This window comes from Plectropomus leopardus, chromosome 24 (assembly GCF_026936395.1).
Source record: "Plectropomus leopardus strain MGB_pleo_1.0 chromosome 24, ASM2693639v1, whole genome shotgun sequence".
In the NCBI taxonomy this organism is placed as follows: domain Eukaryota; kingdom Metazoa; phylum Chordata; class Actinopteri; order Perciformes; family Serranidae; genus Plectropomus; species Plectropomus leopardus.
Genome location: NC_142199.1, coordinates 7,333,625 through 7,355,123, shown reverse-complemented (window position 1 = coordinate 7,355,123; position 21,499 = coordinate 7,333,625). Strand labels below are relative to the sequence as shown.

At 40.3% G+C, this 21,499-nt stretch overlaps 1 protein-coding gene across 3 annotated transcripts in view; it reads right to left on the bottom strand.

Annotated features, from left to right (window-relative positions):
• LOC121962721 (histone deacetylase 4-like) overlaps positions 1-21,499 on the bottom strand; it is an 80,115-nt gene that overhangs the window by 41,385 nt on the left and 17,231 nt on the right. The window contains exons 3-4 of one of the 3 annotated variants that reach the window (XM_088074317.1): positions 17,476-17,544; positions 3,908-4,224 (exon numbers count right to left, since the gene is read on the bottom strand). In XM_088074317.1, the coding sequence (XP_087930443.1) occupies positions 3,908-4,224; positions 17,476-17,544 (386 nt within the window). Of the gene's footprint in view, positions 1-3,907; positions 4,225-9,586; positions 9,883-17,475; positions 17,863-21,499 lie in introns of those variants that run through there. The other 2 variants (XM_088074316.1, XM_088074318.1) reach the window with 2 other exon arrangements.

Below are 21,499 nucleotides of genomic sequence, written 5' to 3'. Positions count from 1 at the left end.
GCAAGAAATGCACATTTGAGTGTGTGTGGGAGCAAACTGCATGTGACTGTGTGTTTGCAGACATTCGAGAGGATGTGTGTGCGTGAGTGTGTACACAGCGGGCTGTGAATGGGGCTGATTGAGGCCGGGCCTCCCTGCTCAGGCTGTGCGTCACAGGTCTCCACCTGAGTGGTCCTGCAGCCCCACCACAAGCCAGACGGCCCCTTCAGACAGCATCACTCATCCCTCAACATCACAAGACAGCAGGGACATGACGGTCCCACAAGAGGACAAAGCACAGAGACTGTAGGACATAAATACTACAGAGCAGCAGGAGCAAAGTACAATGTGAAATATGCCTGAAGCATCTGCAGAAGACTTTTTCATTACAGATGGTCTGAAGAGGAGAAGAAATGATTGCAGACAGGAAGGAAAAAAGAGAGCAGAAGGAAAGAAGGAAGAGAGGAAGGACATTCAAAATGTTAAAGACAGAAGACAGGAGAGGACAAAAAAGGACAACTGAAAGAAAAAGGTGGAAAGTAGAAAGTGTGGATAGAGTGACAAGGAGGACGGGGGAAGAGAGAAAGAGAGGACAGAAACAACAGCATGATGGAAAAGAAGAAAAGAAGGAAGACAAGATGACTGCAAGAAAGGAAATGAAGGAAGAGAAAATGGAGGATAAGAAGAGAGACGGGAGACAGAAAGGCAGTAAGAAAGTAAGAGAGGAAACAGGAAAGCAACCATAAATGTGAAGGAGATGAACTACAGAGAAGGAAAGGAGGAGGCTGTCAGCGTCACGTGATATACTGCTTTACCACCAAAACAAGCGCGTGCACACGGGTTTTTCAAACACAGATAAACCGCTCACGCGAGTGTTTTGTTCCCACCAATACCAATCAAAGCCAGAGTCATTTGACCCGGGTGTGAATGCAGACTGTGCTCATTCTCATTGCATTTAAAAGCCAGATGTTAGCAGGTGTTTGTGGGGGTTTTGTGCCGTGGGAATGAGGCTGGAGAGACACCTTGCGCCTCAGAGCTTTAGCATCAGGTGATGGAGAGATTTGTGACATTAGACGGCTTGTGACAATTTTTTAATCATAATATAATATAGTATAGTATTTATATAGTATATAAATACCCGTGACTACTGCAGGCATTTGACCCGAGCGTGAATGCCGATTTTTAGCTTTCTTGTTACATTAAAACCCCAAATGTTAAGTTTTTTTGTGCAATGGGATAGGGGCTTAACCATTTGAGTACCAAGCAAACTGGCTGGAAGAGAGACAAGCAACTTCAGAAGAAATTGCCCAAAAACTTGCAAGAAGTTAGTGAAGAGTTGCAAGAAAATCACTTGGAAATAAGAAAAAAAAAGAAAAAAAAATTACACCAAAAATTTGCCATACATTTTATTTTTTTTTTTTATAATTTTACATATATATATATATATATTAGATCATTTTATATTAACTTGTTACTATTTACTATTTTTTATTAATTATTATTATACTTAATTTTGCAGGACATTTCTTGCTGAGTAACTTATTATTTTTTCCCTGTTTTTGGAAGAAATCAAACCATTGTTCTCTGATGTTAATCCAGGTGTTATAGGGTTAAGAAAAAAGAGAGCAAGGGAAGAGAAAGAGAGAAAGAGAGAAAGAAAGAAAGAAAGAAAGAAAGAAAGAAAGAAAGAAAGAAAGAAAGAAAAGAGACCTCCAGTATGAACTGAGCTGCACGAGGAATTAAAATCATTACATTCAAACTAATGTAATCCTGCACACAGCAATCTAATCTCCTGCCCCCACAATCCATTTTTAGACTTTTTATTCTGAGTCCTGAAAAAAGAAAATAGTTCAGCTGAATCTGCGTACGTTACAATTCATATTACAGCCGTAATATTCTAAAAAAGAACAAACACTGGAATATTTTTATATGACATTTCAGCCCCACAGGAGCTCCGCGCTGCTCTCAGGGGCCCCGATGTATTAATGCTTCAGAGCGTGGGCGTGCTGATCTAGATTCGCTCTGTAATTCCAGGTCACTATGATACAGGCGTGTGATCCCAGCTTCAAATGTTATATGTCATATACTGCTCGACATGTGAAGCAAGTCAAAGTGTCATAATGTTCTGAAAACATTCTGTCCGCTGAAAGAGTCAAACATTTGCTCTTCATATTCAAACATGCTCCTTGTGAACATACAGCAAGTGTTACTGGATATTTAAAGTAAGGCTACTGCATAAGGGTGCAGTTATGTAACGCATCGCCAGCGCTACAAAAATTCGTCTTTCACACATTTCCTGGATCTAAACACATCCTTTTATTGCTGTTATCCATCCCTGAAGCTGAAGCAAATGAAGCCAAAGTGCCTCCTTGTTCCCTCTTTACAAAGTGATTTAAAGCTGACGGAGCTGCTCTGCGTTGGTGAGTTCACTCTGTTAATGAAGAATCCTGTGGCAGACTAAATCAAGCGCTGCCTCGGCTTTGTTTGGTAAAGTTTGAAATAGGTTTGGGCTGCAAGGCTGCTGCTGTGATTTTGGACTGTTGCCTCTTGGAGGAGTTCATTTGAAACCTTAGATTTGGTTGTATTTGTTTACGTACAATGTTAGCTGCTGTTTGTGTGCAGCTTTAATGACTGACGATACTGTTTTTCCTGGAAAACCAAGACCAAATTTACCCAATTTACCATCATTGAGGAAGCTGATATGCTGCATATCAACATGAAGAATTTGAGAAAATTTCATGTAAAAATGCAGCTTTTACTCAATTTTGAAGAAAAATATTCTCAAAATATTTTTGTCTAAATCCAATTTATTTGTCAAAATACAAATATTAGTGACCAGTGACACAACTAGATCTTTAGATTAATTTTGCTACTCTGCAGTTTAGTAGTAGTACTAGTACTACGCTGTACCACAACAAAGCCATTAAGGTATTCATGCAACAGGTTAGCTAGACACGGCTGCTCTGTGTTGTGCATAGGGCTGAGGCGGTTTATGTGATAGATAACACATTACACTATTTTTAAAATATATCAAAAATATATTAAATTAAAATTAAAATATATTTTAAAATATATCATCATTTTTTTTTTAAAGAAGATCAAATAAAATAATTTAAATAATAATGAGAGAAGTTTTTGATGTTTATTTTTGGTTAAGTTTGTTGTCATATTCATTGAGAAATAAAAAATAATATTTACAATAAAAGACAATACATTTACAACAAAGAACAATAAAATTTCACCACCTCCAAATGGACAGCGCTTTGAAATGTTGCTCACTGAGTTAATGGAGCACCAGACCAAAAAAAACAAATTAAATCAGTTATTTCTTGGAAAATGAGTGTTGAGCTATTGAAAGCAAAATTAACCAAAACTGATATCCTTGAGTCAAAACCAAAATTAAGGACATGTAATAAGTTAAAACAAAAATTAAGGCTTGACTCATATCCTACATCTCGCTCTGTAAAAGTGTGCAAATAAAAGTCCCACATTTAAAAAGGAATTTATGTGAAAGTACGAACATTAAAATAAACTTTAAGTACTCGTTACAAAGAATTGCCCGTTTTAAAATAATGAATATATTACTTAATGATAATAATGAATGAATTCATGCATAAGCTGGTCAAGGTTTCGGCCAATTTTAACTACGCGTTATAGAGTTTGGTAGCTAAAGCAACAACAATACATCATATTTTATAGTTTGATCAATAATGTTAATCTGCAAACAAACTAATAACTAAGGCCGTCAAATCAAAGTTGTAAAATTAAAATTACAACGTTTGAATGCAAATTCTAGTGTAGTAAAAGTAGAAAGTGACATAACATGGAAATACTAAAGTAAAGTACCTCAAAATTTAACTAAAATTGCTTGAGTACCATTCCACCAATGTTCTTATCAACTAACTTTTCGGAAATGTAAATGATTTACCTTAATGTGCTCCTGAAGCTGGGCCTCGTGCTGGCGGGACAGCTGCTCGTGCTGCCGCTGGAACTCGGCGATGAGGATCTGACGCTGGATCTGCTGCTTCTGCTTCAGGGTCAGCAGCTCCTGCTGCAGCTGCTGCTCGCGTACCGACGCCCCCACCACGCCCCCGCCGGCCTGGCCCGGGCCGGACGACTGCTGACCGGGCGGCGAGAGCGAGGACACCTGCTGCTGCTGCTGCTGTTGCTGGTGATGGTCCACGCGCAGGTCCATGGGGATGGCGGCTGGAGGGAGACGCAGGGGCAGCGCCGAGTTGATGTCCACTGTAAGGAAGGAGGGAGATGTTGGAACGGTGTTGCAATCATACAGTGCACCTGTATATTATCACACCTTGCTGTTTGCATCGTAAGCACAACTGCATTAAGAGGCGTTGTGCAGCTGGATGGGATTAAATGAAAGCTCTTCAAAAGGTTTTTTTTAAGTGTACCTGCTCAGAGATTCAGAACTGAGCATCGTCATTTAGCGATTCAAAGCTTTGAGGCTTTAATTACTAAGTTCTCTCATTTTCACCAGCTTTTCTGCAACTCAAGAGAGGGAACGACATGGCTGCAACTATTTAGAAACAGTATGGTGACTACATATTAGGGTTAGGTATCACACTCCCTGCTACAGGGTACAGATTAATGTTAAATCCATCTATGTCAAGCATTGGGACCTGAGTGTGCATCTGGATGCTCTATGACATAAAATACTTCACTAAATACTCCATATGCAAACTTTGAAGTTTTTATATATCAAAAATGGTGGTTGCTAACAAGTGGCTAAATGAGCCTACAAAATGTCATCATATCAAGCAGCAGTGAACATGGCTTTACGGACTCGTAGCAGTGGCGATGCGACCGCAGCATAGTTCATTATAGCCTGGCAATAGCTTTTTGCTTCTGGCAACTGCACTTAGGCTTCAAAAACCCCCAAAAGTGGTCTTCATTATGTTGCTGAACAAAACATCAAAGTATCATAAACCTTTGTTAAACGCAGAGCTTATTTTCTGTAATAATCCTAAATACAGGGCGGCACGGTGGCGTCGTGGTTAGCACTATTGCCTCACAGCACGGCGCTCTATGGCTCCTCCTCCAAAACGTATCGCCGCAGAGCTGATCTGCAGTGAAAGCTTCAGCGTCTGATCTCTTGTTTGATTAGAAAATAGCAAAGGAGCAGAACTGTCTTTAATTTACAATGTCAGCTTGTCCAAAAATATAAATTTTGTTATTAAAGAGAAAGTAAAGTACCCAATAAAGGTACCATTAGTACCAGTAACAAATTCCATGTACCCCAACTGGAACCAGTATTAGTTCAAATGTGAACCCGACACAACCTCAGTATATAAAACACAAATTAGACTTTTTAATTCATAATTAACGGTATACGGACAAAAAATTACAACTGCTTTCAAGATTTACACCAAACCTGATCAGATAATGATATTAGAGTGTTAAATCAAATTTCACCTGATAATAAAAAACGCCTTCATGCGCAACATGATGGATGTCTGTAATTGAGAAGTATTGACTGTTATTTGACCCGCCATCCCAAACAAAAGGCGTAAATCTTTAGCATCTGTCAAAAGTAATCAATCAGCTGGCACTTAAAGGTGCTGTGGCCCCCATGCTGGCATCCATCTTCTATTTTTGAACTCATAGTAGAGTGTTTTTCGATAGCTAACCCTGACCTCTGACCTCTTTGAGAATGAGCTAATGACATAATCTTGTTATGGGAATCAATAACACATCTGTAGCAATGAAAACGTGACACTGATGCCTCTTTGCAAAAAAAAATTATATAGATACACACACACACACACACATATATATATATATATATATATACACATACATATATATATATATATATATATATATGCTGCACACACACACACACACACACACACACACACACACACACACACACAACCCATGACTGATGCTGCAGTTACACATGAAGCCCAGCGACACCTGACAAAGATTGCATTGACCCCGTGAGGTGCAGGCCTTGAGCCGGACCAGCCACCCACAAATCACTGCACAGGAAGCCCTCCAATCACGCAGCTTCCTCCCCATTAAATCTGAATAAATAGGAGTCGATTGGCTGATTATTTACCTACATGTTTACAGAGAGCGCGGCGAGAGCCAGAGATACTTGCCTGGAACTTTGTGTTAATAAAGAGGCAAACACACCATCACTGCCGCACTTAATAGAGGAGCCACATGCATACTTACATTGAGACACTTATACTGTACATGTGAAACACACAGCGAGCATTGTCCAGTGGCAAACTGAAGCACTGGAGAGATTTCTCAGGATTATTTTTAGTATGGCACACTAACTTGGATATAGTCAAAAGAAGTGAAGTGAGAATGCTACTTTAACTCTTTGAAACCTGAGCAAATTGGCTTCATTTCTTGAAAAAAAAAAAAAAAAAGGAAGAAGGCAATGAGCAGCTTAAGAAGAAATTACCTAGAAATTATCAGGAAATTAATAAAAACAAAAAAATGCTTAAAAAAAAAAAAAAAGCACAAAAAAGAAAGATAACTTAAAAAAACATCAGGGAAATTACTTTAAAAATGCTTTACAAATAAGTAGAATTCTGTAACATTGGTTAAGATCTTACATCATTATTTTTTTTTAGCATTTTTGTCAGCTAATTTCCTTGTTTTTGTATTTTTACTTTCCCTGTTTTTTTGTGCTTAAAAAACATAACTTAATTTAAAATGTGTTATTATAGTAATTTTTTGGACTTTTTCCACATGTTCTTTTAAAAATATTCTTCTAAATGTGCTAAATCTTGCAATTTGCAGGACCTTTTCTTGCCAAGTTGCTCATTACTTTTTTCCCATGTTGCCAAACACTAAATCAAGCCAATTAGCCTTGAGATCAAAGGTTTAAACACTTGTTAGAGGCGTCTGAATGCAGAGGAGAAATGTCTCTCCAGGTCTCAAAGGGTTAAGAAAGCTTCAATGATCATAAATATGCTTCACTTGTCAAACAGCCACTCTCTGGCCCGCTATGACAAGCTGATTTGAGGGATGTGAAACAAAAACAGACACATCCCTCTTGCTAGAAGCACTTTTATTGGAAAAATGCTGATATCTTTTCATTTCCAGTCCAAGTTTTGAGAGCAGGTATCCTGCATCTGCTGGGCCGCAGCTTGATGTATGAGAAATCACTCTCCGGGACGTGCCACGTTTGAAAAATAAAGCCGTAAAGCATTCGCAGAAGATCCTTTAAATGGACTGCTGCTTGGAAACATCACTCTCAGTGCAGATGAACTATAACTGTGCATCCAAACACTCGCCAATAAAGACATATGGTGCTTTTAAATACCCTACTTCCTCTTTTGTGTTTTCATGCAGCAGGTGAAATGCACCCCCGCCGCTATGGCCATCCACACTATTAGGAGAACACAGCAACAACATGCAACAGGGTCCTTAAGGGCTGCGTCATGTGGGGGATGACAACATGTGAGTGAGTCAGTGGCAAAGTTGTCTGCTTATAATGCGACTAAAGGGAAAATAAGTCAGTTTCAACCCTCAGGACACGAGGTCTGACATTCTCCTGTCATAAGATGCTTTCTTTCTTTCCACTTTTCACCTCTGACTTCTTCTTTCTTCCACTATTAAAGGGATCGTTTGTAGGGGTGGGAATCACCAGATACTATCATGATACTTAGGTCACAATACAACACAACTATAATTTTTTAAATATTTTTTTTTAGTATAATGATACCATATATTCCAATTTATGTATTTTTTTCAATTGCAAATTAAGAAAAAAAACTTTGTCAGTATCTGTTGTTATCTTACTTAAATCATTTTTATTACAACAAAATATATCCAGTGAACTGAAAATGCCATTGATTTTATTTTTCTAGAAGGCTACCAAAAGTTTCACTTGCAATTTTAAAAATTGGCATAATAAAAAACCTCAATACTTTCCAACTGCTGTTGGTCTGGTGAAAACAGAGTCCCACTTCTTCTACTTGTCTTTGGTGCAGTTTAAATCTTATTATTTTGGTCTTCTATGGAAACATGCAAGAACCCTCCAGTCTGTGTCCATAAACATACAAATAACGATATTTCACGACCACAATAGCGTGACACTACACTTCACTTTCAAACACTTCACTTCAGTCACTACACTTCAGTCAAAAAACTGCCAGTGTTTCTCCGTCTCGCAACACCTGACAGTGAATGAATGATTCCTAAATATAGTGACACACCCATGAAATAACTGACCCTTACAGGACAGATTTCCAATAGGAAAGCCGTTAATGTCTAAGCTGCCAGACTCCACTGACAAAATCAGTGATTTCGACTCACTGAACACAAGAGCTGCTGGTCTACTGCTGCCTCAATCAGCTCGCTTTCTATGTTTTATTGTGTTGCTTTGGTGAATTCAAATAAACCCTTTTATAAGTCACACAAAGCACAAATAAACGAACTGATCGAAGCACATTAAATCACTGTTTTTCTCAATGGAGTCTGGTTTAAAGAGAGCGATATAACTGCTTCATTTTCTAGTTGGAAATCACTTTCTGACATTAAGGTAAAGCGGTGAAAATACTCTCAATACAGCATACACTTAGAGCTCATATTGCTTTTTTTTCTATGAGACATTTTTTTGGTTGGCTATAATACAATTTGTTGCTGATCCCTCCACAGCAGCAGGTTGCTTAACTTCCATGCCGGACTCGGTGTGCCGACTGACATCTACTTCATCTCATCTGCATCTATCGTTTTGTCATTTGTGAATCTGTCTAAAAAGGTGCCCAATATTTAATCAAATGCAGTGACGCCCTCGGTTTGGCTGTTCTCTGGCCCTTGCTCGTTTCAGAGGCGACGACAGTTACAGTTCGGCAGTTGATTAAACGAGAATGGAAGGAGAGAGGAGGCTTTGTAGTGTCGACAGACTCCTACAATCGTGAATCATTCTATAAAGAAAGTTTGTATTTGATGTCGGATCTGAAAATTATAGAAAACATCTCATTTTCGACGACATTTGATTTTGTTTTCTCACTAACTTCTCGGTTTTTTGGCTTAAAAAGAAAAGCTTCTTGCAGTTCTGTCACTTTGCAGTTTGAGCTCCTGAGTCTTGCTGACTATTAGGGAGTCCTGGCTGAAGGCAGAAAGTAGCAAGGACTCCATATTAAGACTTCAGGGTCAGTTACAGGCTGACGTCAAAGGTAAACAGGCGCTGTGACCGCTGACGTCTGTTATAAACGGGCAACTTTTGCTTCTTTTTTGCCATTTTTTCATAACATATATTCATTGTATCATTCGTATGAGAGCAAGTCAATCATTTTACATCAGAGCTTTTAGGAAAAGAAAGAAAAAGAGGACATGAGAGAGAATATGACAGAAAACTGCACTTGTCAAAGCATTGCGGCTCCAATCGTGGCTAATGCAAATCCATAACTCATCCACACAAACGCACACACACTCTCCCCGGACAAAATGTTCTTCCACGGGTATTGAGTCCCTGACACAAACACAAACAGCCTCGCGCACTTACTGGCGGTGACACGCGCAAATGCACAAACACACCTTCTCGTGGCATCTCTGTCACACCGGCGGCGCTAATTGCTCGCTGCACAAAAGAGGGAAAGAGAGGTGGTGGCGTTAAACGTACCCATCAGTGCTCTCCTCCTCCTCCTCTTTTCAGCAGCCTCCTCTTTATCACTGCACCTCCTTCCTTCCTCTGTCAGTCTCTCACAGGGAATGACTCCTTTTTCCTGCTCATCTGACTTCTCCCCTTGCTCCTCACCTCTTTTGCTCCTCGTTCATCCCCTCTCCTGTTTAACCTGATGGGCGTCTCTCTCCTCACTCTCTCTCTCTCCTGTCTCTCTCCTCCCCTCATCCCTCGTTTGCCCAGTGGTGACATCACAGGGCAGTCTCAGGCATGCAGCCTGTTTATTCTGCAGCCCTCTGCTTTTCCAGGAACCAACGTCACACACACACACACACACACACACACGCACACACACTCTCTCTCCTCTCACCCTCTCTGCTCTTCTCCCCGCTCGACCTGCTTTCCTTGCTTCTAAGGCCAAGGAAAACCCTCTGCGCCGCTTGTAGTGCATCGAATATCTCTGCCTCCTTCTCCCACTCGCTCGCAGGCGTCCCATTCAGCTGCTTGTCTCCTCTGGTTTCCCCCCTCCTCTACTTATAATAACCACCGCTCTCTCTCTCTGTCTCCCTCTCTCTCTCTCTCTCTCCCGAGTGGTTTAATACCGTGTGCTCAAATTCCTGGCCTGGAATTTGACTGCATTTCCCAAACAAATGAAACCACAAAATGGTTTCAGGTGAAGCCGAGTAAGGACTTTCCCCGCAGGAAGGCTCCCCAGACATTTAAATACTGGAGATCATAATAAAACGAGGGATAAGTATTCTATACAGGTTTGTTGTTTCTTTTAAACACAATTATGTCATTCAGGGTCCCATGTTTTCAAAGACAAACTTTTCAGATTTTGTTTTCTTGCACCACGTGCCCGGCGCTTTTTTTTTTAAACATTTCAGATTCAAATTCTTTTCAAACATCATTTCAGCTAACGAGCATACAGGAAGGGAGAGATAAACTAAGGACGAATATGTAGAAATGTAAGTGATAGTAAACAAAACGTATATCAGATATATAATCTATTTTTAGATTAGAAGATTATCAGGGGAAGATCATTGTTATAATTTCATTATAGAGAAGAAAATCCCATGACTTATCCAAAACTTTGAAGAATTTTGACTAATTCCATGACTTTTTCCAGGCTTGGAAAATGTGATTGTGAAATTCCATGACTTTTTCAGGTTGTTCATGACCATGGGAACCCTGTTCCTGTTTAAGCATATATGTGTACATGCATGTGTACATTTCGACTGACGTGTTATTTTTGTTTGTTTTCTTTTTACATGATTATTGTACTGATTTGGTAATTTTGTGTGATTCTATTTTAACTGATAAATTTGTATCTTGCTAAATAAAGTTATTAAAGTTTCTTTTTTCCCTGTCCTTGACCCATCGCCACATCTGCTGTATTTCTAATATCTGGTTTTATGAAATGCAAATAAAAAAACAAATCCTCTAAAGAAAAGTCCTTAAACACAATCTTTAGTGACAAATCTTTTTGCTGAAAGTAAGTTTGGAAAACGTTTACTTTACCTTCATACTGTTTCGGCTAAAATTAGAACAACTGTGAGACAAAATGTTGGTTGTTTAATTCATTGTTCGATTGACAGAAATGTTAATTGGCACTATTTTGATAATCGATTGATGATTTAAGTGTTTTTTTGTGAAAGTGTTTTTCTGTTGTGTCAGGTCGAGTTTGCTCAGGCTAAAAAGCAGTGCTCGAGACTAAGGGCACACGTCATAGCCCAAGAACAATAGAAAACGTGTTTGGGACGAACACAACATAATCACGATAAACAAGAAAAACAACATAATAACATCAGTAAAAGCCATTGGCAAAAATCGTTCTTTTAGAGGTTGAAAAAAACAGCACATGAGGAAAAAGGTCTAATGCCTGCACACTTACACCATGCCACACACATTTATTGAAATGTTTGACCTGAAGAATATCCAAGCAGGACCGAGACGCTGTCTTCAGTAAACTTGTGTGGTATTGAGTAAGTGTGCAAGCATTACTTTTTTCCTCATGAAAATTGTTCTTATAAACATCGATATCAGCCTGGAATTTCACTATCAGTGCATCCCTAGTTTACTTAAGCTTATAAAAAATGTTTAAATATGTTTTTGTGTGTTTTTAATCAGGCTTGCACAGAAACTATGGAGTCTGTGTAGGTTCTCCCTGAATTTTTTTGAGCCTGATCAAAGCTCTAGTCTTGGACTGTTGCCTGGACATATTTGAGCAATGTGAACAAGTTTTTTTTTTTCACTATTTTGTGACCAAACGAATGATTAAGTTATCGAGAAAAATAATTAGGAGATAAATCAATAATGAAAATAATCATTGGCAGCAGCCCAATCACAGGTCAAGCTCAACAAAAAACACAATAGTTCATTAAAAAGAAAAAATCCTGCTCTCTCAAAGGTCAAAGCACGCACAACACAAACTGAACAGCCCAGAGCCGCGCATGACGGTGCACTGAGAATCCCATTAGACGAAGTTGGCTGCCACTTGACAAAGATAAACTCTGATATCAGCACATCTTTGTGTATGAGCGGTGACGTCAAACACGTACCTCAGTTTACTGATCTGTGCCAGATACAAGACAATATGGGGGCACTCTGAGAAAACCAAAACAAAGACAAACGTGCCGTCTCGGGGGAGAGCAGAGGAGCTTCCAGGAGTGTTACACAACTGACACCCGGACCAACATGAGTTTGAAGTACTTCAGTTCAATTTCAGTCTGTCAAACTCTAGAATCTGCAGAAACAGAGCAGAGACCTCACACGTCTGCTCCTATTCTCTTCTTTCCTTTGAGCGCTTAAAAGTTTCCTTCAGTTTGATATGGAACATTTTTTAAGCATGAGAGGGAATCTCCACAACGGTTGCATAATGATAATTCATGATTTAAACATCTCAGCACAAAAGTGCCTCTCCTCTGCTATGCACAGGGTTCCCACACATTTTACATGGACAAACTTTCAAAACTTTTCCATGACTTTTCAAGGACGAAAAATATTTTTTTCTTGCACCACATACCCAACATTTTTCATATAAGATAAACATATAAATTCAAACTCTATTCACACATAGTTTCCTCAATGATGTGTTCAAGGACCTCTGGAAATTTTAAAAATCAAATGATTTCTGGGTTTTTAAAGATGTTTTTGGGGCGTTTTTGCCTTTAATTGATAGGACAGCACAAGTGTGAAAGGTGGAGAGCGAGAGGGTTGACAAGCAGCAAAGTGCCGAGGCCAGAATCGAGCTCGCGAATTTTTGTTTTTAAGTTTCTGGCTGTGATGAATGGTGTCAGTTTTGGTGAGCTTTAAAGAAAACTTGCCCTCCAAACCAGTTTTCTTAAATTCAAAATAAATTTAATAAATACTTAATTGACAGCATTCTTTTCTATAGTTTTCTATAGTTCTATAGTTTTTTAATTTTTTTAAAAAAATATTTTTAAAATAAATGCCTTCCAAACCCATGATGTTCTTTTGGGAAAAAAAATAGGGAAAAAAATCCTAAAATCCCCTAATACTGAATAAAAAAAGAAGCAAGAAAAAAATAACACCAATTATAGAAAAAATGCATGTTCACTTTAAAAATCTGCTGTACAATGTATACAAAATGTAGCCACTTAAAAGTGTATGCCCCTAAAAATAATTTGACCTTCCCCCTGGGCAGACATGAAGGGAGAGACGAACGCAGGGAGAAATGAAGAAACTTTCGTGATAAATAAAAAGCAAAAAGAAAAACAAAAAACGTTGCGACACGTAGACACATATTAAAGCTACATTATGTCATCAGCTACAGAAAATAAATTCAGCGTAATGTTACATTAATGTCATTTAACTTATTACAAACACCAAATTTCGTGACTTTTCCAAGCTTGGAAAATCCAATTGTGAAATTCCATGACTTTTCCAGGTTTTCCATGACTGTGGGAACCCTGTGTGTATTAATGCAATTACTGAGGGTTAATTCACTCTTTTTTGGAGCTTTTTCTTCCTCTCCTCTGAGCAGGCTCCTCTCCTTATCTCCCTCCATCCTCCTCCTCGCCCTCTCCTCCGGCCCTGCTCTGCGTCCTCGCCTGCTCACTAGCTCCCTCCCACCTTTCTTCCCTCCATCTCCCCGCAACAAATCACAATCTGTTTACAACCCCTCGGGCGCACTCCACAACTCTTCTGGCTCCAATTGCAGATCTATTTATACCAGACAATGCAGAGGGCTGCCGTCTCTGATTTGAGACTCGGTTCGCCGACTGTATATCCCACGGTCCGACTGCCTGAGCTCCGCACTCGTTAGGCTTAATAGATGTCATACTGAGCAGTGCGCTGCTGTTTAGAGCGGCCTCAGTGAAATGTGCCTGAGATCTTTTTTTTGTCAAAGAGATGACAAAGAAGAGGAGATATTCTGCGCAGGGCTTCACAGTGAATTTAGCAGCGGGACGGGATGAAAGGCAACAAGTAGCACATCTGTTGATGGTGGAAAATAGCTGCGGTCGGCTTACTGATTGGTCTCTGAGGGTGGGTTGCGTGAACATCCGCCTACGTTACTTTCTCCCGCTGCCTCTCTCAGCTGCTGTGAATTAGAGTTTTGCCTCCATGCAAAACTCTTGGAGATGATAATCCTGGTTACAGCAAGATTGTGATCGCTGTGACCTCTTAAAATACCAGACAGAACTCTGGCAGAGAAGGGAAAGGAACGAGGAGGGCGTGACGCACGGACGTGCAGAGGTGCAGCCAGTCTTGTTGCGCCAAAAGCAAGCTCTGACTTGTCTCGGTCTCAATGACATCATGCAACGGTCTGCAGCGCCGCAGCTTAAGAGGAAGGAGACGGGTGAGTGCGAGGCAGAGACATAACACGTGAGACGTAGAGGGGGACGACGTGTGAAGGTTGAGGTGCAGTACGTGCAGGAACGTGTTCAGGTCTGAGAGTATGGTTCTGTATTTTTTAACCATGTCCGGCCTCAGTGATCGGTGAGTCCTGTAGTCAAGCACTGGCCGCGAAAAGCAAACTGATCACATGAAACACACTTTTGAACTGTTTGTCAGACAAAATTTGAAGTCCTGTGCTTCACGGAAATTGTGATTTTACAATGTTATGAAATGCAAAGCTTTTGCACTCCACAAAGCCATTTTAAAGACCAAAGATTAATAGTTCAGTTAACAAAGGGTTCTTTTTTGTAAATTTTGCTTCTGATAGCCTAAAACTGATTAACCAATTCAATTCAGTTTAGCTTTATTGTTATTTTGCTCTACATTTACATGCAGAGCAGAACGAGAGTGTTTCTCAGAGATCTCAGGTGCAAAATCTAAAAATAAATAACAAGATTAAACACTAAAAACATCCTCACTATTAATCAAAACAACTGTAAAAACAAACCTGTGACTAAACCGCTGAATTTTAAGATAAAAACAAAATAACGTGAAATACAAAAGGCCTTTCCTCAAAGTCAAGTGCTCCACTGACTCTGTGAGATTGAGCGTTTCAGCGCAGTTTGAATCCCTATCCATTTAAAGGTGGTGAAATTGGAATATTTTGTGATGAAAATGTGTTGACTTATTTTATTGCATATTGTCTTTGCTGAGACGTAGTCAACTGGCCATGTTAATACGCGGATACACGGAGCCCACTGCTCTCAGTCTGATATTTTTGGAAGAAAGTAATGATGTCTGCCGGATGTGATTGGTTGTTCCTCATCACATGACATGCAATGCTGCGTTCAACTCTGTTTATCTCAGGGCGCAGCCGCCACGCCCTGAAAAACAGGCCTCATCAGCACGTACACGTCGTGACGATATCGGTGCAGCTTATGAATGAGCCTGCCGCGTTTCTCCATTGAAACAAGAAATGAGCATGCAAAAAACGCAACGTGTGTACGACCCCGGTACTAACAGTGATAAAGTAGAAGCGGGTTTGCAACTTAAAACTGTGCCACTAATTCACCAGGGCGAGTGCGCACAGTGTTTCCACGGCAACGCTGGTGAGTCAAGAGTTGCAGTAATTGTAAAATGAGCGGTGCCACTAGCTAGCTCCCACCAGACCCGGTCGAAGAGCAGCACAGTAAACTGAAAAGTAGAAAAATTTAACTGCAGACCAACATTCATAACCGGTTAAAATATATTCTCAGTGGTTAAGCGATCAATGATCAACCATGACGGTTATCAGCAGACTAATTGATCTTTTATCAGCTGTAGCAGTACATTTTTGAGTCAATTAAATGTCTGAAAGTAGTGGATGATGCCCATCCAAAGACGGCACTATTATATTTTTGTCAGACCATCAGCGCAAAAAAAAATCTAATTTATAACAAGAGAGAAATCTGACAGCTGAGGAGCTGGAACCAGCGACTGATTTACATGTTTGCCTGATTAAAGAATTAGATGTTCCGATGGACCGAAATAATTGTTAATTTTCTGTTCATTGATTCATGAACTAACGCTTCTCCTTCCTTGTCATGAGAAAAAGTTTGTAGTCAAATAAATTATAAAAAGTTCAAGGTGTCAAAAGAAGCATTGAAAACAATCAGCACTACTTTGCGTGAAACTCAGGTGTTTACTTTGAGGCATGAAGCTCCCTGCAGGTGCAGCGACCTCTACTTTGCATCCCCAAAGAAAACACTTCATGTTCTGTGCCTAAATGCATCCACCAGAATTTGATTACATAAAGATTAGATGTCAAAGTATTTAACAATTGGGTTTTGCATTTTCTATGAGGAAACAGTTCCAGGCTGTAGTGGAGGGCTGCAGCGTAAATGCTCTACGACAGGTGCACTCTCTAAAACAGTCCGGGTCACACACGCTACCAACGTGGAGGCCCCCGGCAGCTCTGTATCCAAGACAACAGATTTCAAGAATATCTGATGAAGTCACTCCAGTGAATTTCAATATTTTATCAGCCTTGCCGGAGGCACGCAGAACACAACCCCGACAACAACATGAGCGAACATGTGAGGCTTCAGTGAGGTTCGGGATAGGATGAAGATACTTTGGGTCAAAATGAGGAAGAAGCTGTTGTTTATTTGTTCTTTCAAAGCAACAGGCGGGTGTTTAACGGCACCTCGCTGCTCACTGCTGCTCTGTGGCATCACACAAACACAGAGTTAAAGAGCAGCACGGGGAGCAAGTTTTATTATTTCCATTATTTTTTTTAAATCTAAATGGTTCTCTGTGGTGGAAAAATGAAACACACAGAACAATTTAAGCTTCCTCATTATGGTTTTAGATAATGCATTATGCATATATTACCTCAGACTCATTTCTCCTTCAGATTACCTCATCTCCATCTGTGCCCCTTTCATTTCTGTACTCTTGCCTCCCTCCAAACAGCTTCATCTCTGCTCCTTCCTCTGCCTCACTCACTATGATTTGTATCTTCATTTTCACTGGAGCTTGAGTGTTGTAAATACAGCACACTTTGAATATTTGCAGCAGATGGAGATTTGGAGAGAGAAACCTATTTTTTGAGGTTTGTTTTGGGACGATCTCAGTTTCTGCAAACACACCACCAAGATATGCACAAATGCTTGTTTTGCTATATATTTTTGGCAGCCGTTCCTCTTGAGACAACAACAATTTTTACATAAGCTCACAAACAGAGCGCCTACATTCAGGCGGCTGTGTTCCCATTCAACAAAATGGCACTGCATAAATAAAACACACAGGAGTAAGCATGGACTCTTTTTAAGACTTACAAAACCCATCTTTGTTTTTGACATTAAAAAAGTCAACTGTCTTTACAGTGAGGACAATAATTGGACAGAAAAAAATCACGCCAATCGGACAGGAACAACACTTATGCATGCAAAGTCACACAGGATGTGGTTAACAGTGAAATCACGTAGGTGCGTACACACACAGGCTCACAGAAGCTCATGCACACACAAACACACACAGTGTCCAACCTGTTGGGATGTGGTTGAGCGCCGATGTCTTCAGAACCTCCAGCGGCTGCTCCTTTCCCAGGATCCCCTCTGTGGGAGAGAGAGCACACTCCGCTTCAAATATGGTCCGCAACATTGAGACGAGCAACTAAACCTGCAAATCAGGCGGTTGAGACCACAGTCCGAGCGAGTGAGCGAGCGAGCTGGCGGGCAGGCGGGCTTCAGGTCATCTGCAGCATGTGCCACGGCGTGGCTACCGCCACCTGAGCGACCGCCTGATCCATGACCAGCTATCGGAGTGAATGTGCAGAGATGCTCGGCTGCAGAGGTGCTCTAAAATAAGGATATCGAGGGAGCAGCCTTCATCGGCTCCTGTGTGCTTGTGTGTGAGTTCAGTGTGCGAGCGGAGGGATGTTGGGGCTCGACTGATACTGCCTGTGCTCAGCATAGCAAATGTGGCTGGCAGCAGCAGAGAGGGATGGAGAGGAGGGGGGTGGCGAGGGAGGGAGAGAGGTAAAAATAGCTCACCCTTTTGTGTATAACAGCACATGTGGAGAGCGCACACATGCAGACACAAAGACACAGCTCTGTTGCTGCGCTCCTATCCGCGTGTTTGTGTGCATGCGTGTCCGTGGGTGTGTGTGTGTGTGTGTGTGTGTGTGTGTGTGCAAATGTGTAGGCTGTAATTATAGTGGCAACATGAAAAGGCTTTTGTAGCTGCCGAGCCCTGGGAAGACATGGCTATAAAAAGCAGAGCGACAGAGAGGGGTGGTGGAGGAGGAGTAGGAGGAGGTGGAGGAGGAGGAGGAAGGGGGGAAGAAAGAGGTAAGGAGAGGGAGGTGAGGCGATGGAGAAAAAAACAAAAAAAAGGCGCAAAAAAGGAGGAGAGCATGGAATTGACATGCATCACAACAGCACAAATCTGCGACTTCTTGCACACATTCCCCATATATGCATGTATTTTTAGCAATCATGAGCACCTGATCCGTATATTTATATACCCAGCACAAGGCTATAAGACATCTGAGGCGCACAAACATGCAATTATTCCTTTGGATGCAAGATGAAAACCCATGTAAAATCCCTTTGGAGGAATAAAAGAGAGAAAAAACAGGCGAGCGTCTCACTGTGCATGATCTATTTCTGGAATTCTCTCTGGACCAGACTGGCGCGCGCACACTCACACTCACACACACACACACACACACACACACACACACACACACTTAATTAGCCATGAAGCTGGAGGATGCCTTGATTATGTGTGTGTGTGTGTGTGTGTGTGTGTGTTCGTCTCGCACCACCTTGCATGAATGGCTGCACCCCATGATGCGCTGATCCCTGTGAGGACTTTGGGTGTGGACTCCTCATGTTTGGTCCCGCACATGTGTTTATTTACCTTAACCCTTTAAAACCTGGACTGAAATCAGCTTTCTTGTGCTGTTAGCAAGCATTAAAACCTTTGAAACCTAAAAAATGGGTTTGATATCTTTTAAAACTTGGGGAAAAAAGCCAAGGAGCAAGAGACATCTCACAGCAAAGAAAGATTTGTTTGCAAGAAATTAGGAAACAGTGACAAGAAAATGTTAGTTAAAAATTAGTTTAGAAAACACATAAAATTTTATAAAGTTTCTTTTAAATATGTGTATGTGCATGTATATTCACATTTTTTTTTAGTTCTTTTTCCTTTTTTTAATTTTATCTTTTTTATTGTTTTTACCCTTTCTGCTAATTTTCAACATTTTCTTCTTGTTGAGCATTTTTCTTTTGTATTTTTTTTTTTGGCTTATTTTCGGGTGCCCATTTGTTTCCAAATTTTGCAATACATTAGGAAACAGTGATGCGAAAATGTCCTTAAATTAGTTTAGAAGAGAGATAAAATCATGAGTATTTTTTAACATGTATATGCAAGTGTACATAGTACTTTTTCCAGTTAATTTCCAGTTTTTTAATTCTTATTTTGACCCTTTTTGGGCTTATTTTCAGGTCATTTCCTTGTTTTTTTTACTTATAAAATTCCATGCAAATTTTGAGTAATTTCATTTCAAGTTGCTCCTTGCCTTCTCCCCATGTCTTTGAAAAAAATCAAGGCAATTTGCTCAGGTTTGTGAGGGTTAATCTTTTCACCAGTAGCTGCCATATATCACCCAATGGTGTATCAAGATAATAAAAACAACCTCAAAGCCAGTGCGACTGAATTCAAATTTTGGAGACGGCATGCAGGTCAAATCTGTGGTCTTGTGCATGTCAGACTTTATGTAAAAGGCGAGGAAATATTAAGAGAAAACAAACACATGAATGATAGTTGATATCTCCTGACGAGCCAATTCAAATGACACACACGCTACCGGATTTTGCAATGTAAATGAGGTGTGTGATGACACCTGTGGCTCGCAGTAATTCTACGCCAGCTTTTGCGCTTTCACATCCCCAACTCAAGTGTGGGGAATTAGGGGGGACGGATGTCTTTGTCTGCGGTTGGTTAGACAAAGTGTGTGAGCTTCCAGTCCAAACCGCTGATACCTGAGACGCACGTGGAGAGGGAGCGCAGGTGTGTAGCTGGGTTCCTACAGTTTGTGGCACAATATATTTAAGACTTTTTAAGATTTTTTAAATGCCATTCTGAATTGAATTTAAGACAGATTTTACAATAACCAAAATAACAAAACAAAAAAAATGAACAAACAAAAAATGAGGGTTATGGACAACATAAGCCAAATGTTTGTTTCTTGACCTTGATCTGCCCAAAGTTAATGCGAAAGGCACGAGGCAAATTATAAAAAAAATAGATATTAGGGGCGAGCTCTAGCTCACCAGGCAGAGTGTGAATATGGCTGAGGCCTCTGCAGGGGCCCGGCATCGAGTCCGGCCTGTGGCCCTTTGCTGCATGTCATTCCCCCTTCTCTCTCTCTCATCTTTCCTGTCTGTCTAAAACTGTCCTATCAATAAAGGTAAAATGCCCCCAAAAGCAATCTTTAAAAAAAATAGATATTAGAGATATTTAGAGATATATGTCAACAATTATTTTGAGATTTTAACCCTTTGAAACTTGGAATGACATCACTTTTCTTGTGCTGCTTTCAGACGCCTTTCAAAAGCACTTAAATCTTTGAACCCTGAGCAAATCGGTGTGATTTCTGTCAAAAACATAATAAAAAAGGCAATGTGCAACTTGGTAAGAAATGTTCCACAAACTGCAGAAATGAGCAGATTTAGAAAATTGTTTTAAAAGCTTAAAAATGTCTAGGAAGACAAGAGCTGGTAGGAACCTATATTTATAATTCATTCATAAATACATATTTAAAATTATGTTACCAAAGTATCATTATATTTTAAGCACATTGTCCAGGTTATGTTTTTGTTTGTTTGTATTTTAACTTTCTTTTTCTTTTTTTCTTACTCATTTCACTAATTTCTTGCTTAGTTTGAGTCATTTTTGGTGCTCATTGTCTTCTTCACATGTTTTGCTCAGGTTTCAAAGGGTTAAAATGCAATGTATGAGGAAAAGGATCCATAAAATCCTACTTTCCATGTCCTAAACATGTTTTAAGATTTCTGAAAGGTTGATTTGACAATTTAATACAAATTAAGGCCTTATCTTTAATGAATTCAATGCCTTTTAAGACTTTTAAGGATCTGTGGGAACCCTGTGTAGAGGGACGTAATGAAGCAACAACATACATAACCACCACGCGCGCTCACAGAAGTGCCCTATACCTTGGCAACAGCGTCCATCAATCTTGAATGTAGCCTAGTTACCCAGCAGCCCCCTCCTCCCTCCAGCTCCTTCTCTATCTTTCTCTCCTTCTCTCCATCCTCCTCTCTTCTTGGTCCCACTGGGCAAGCATCGGGAGACAGGGAGCTATAAATAGCCTCGGCCAGCCTCAGGCAGAGTCAGTCAACTCGAGCTAATGCAGCTACCGCTCATTGGAAACATGTATGTTATGATGTGAATGGCGAGGGATGCAGGAGCTACATGGTGGAAAGCTCCGTCTGCTGCATCGCTAAATGTAGTTTTGTGACAGAGAGGCAGGCGAGACTTGAC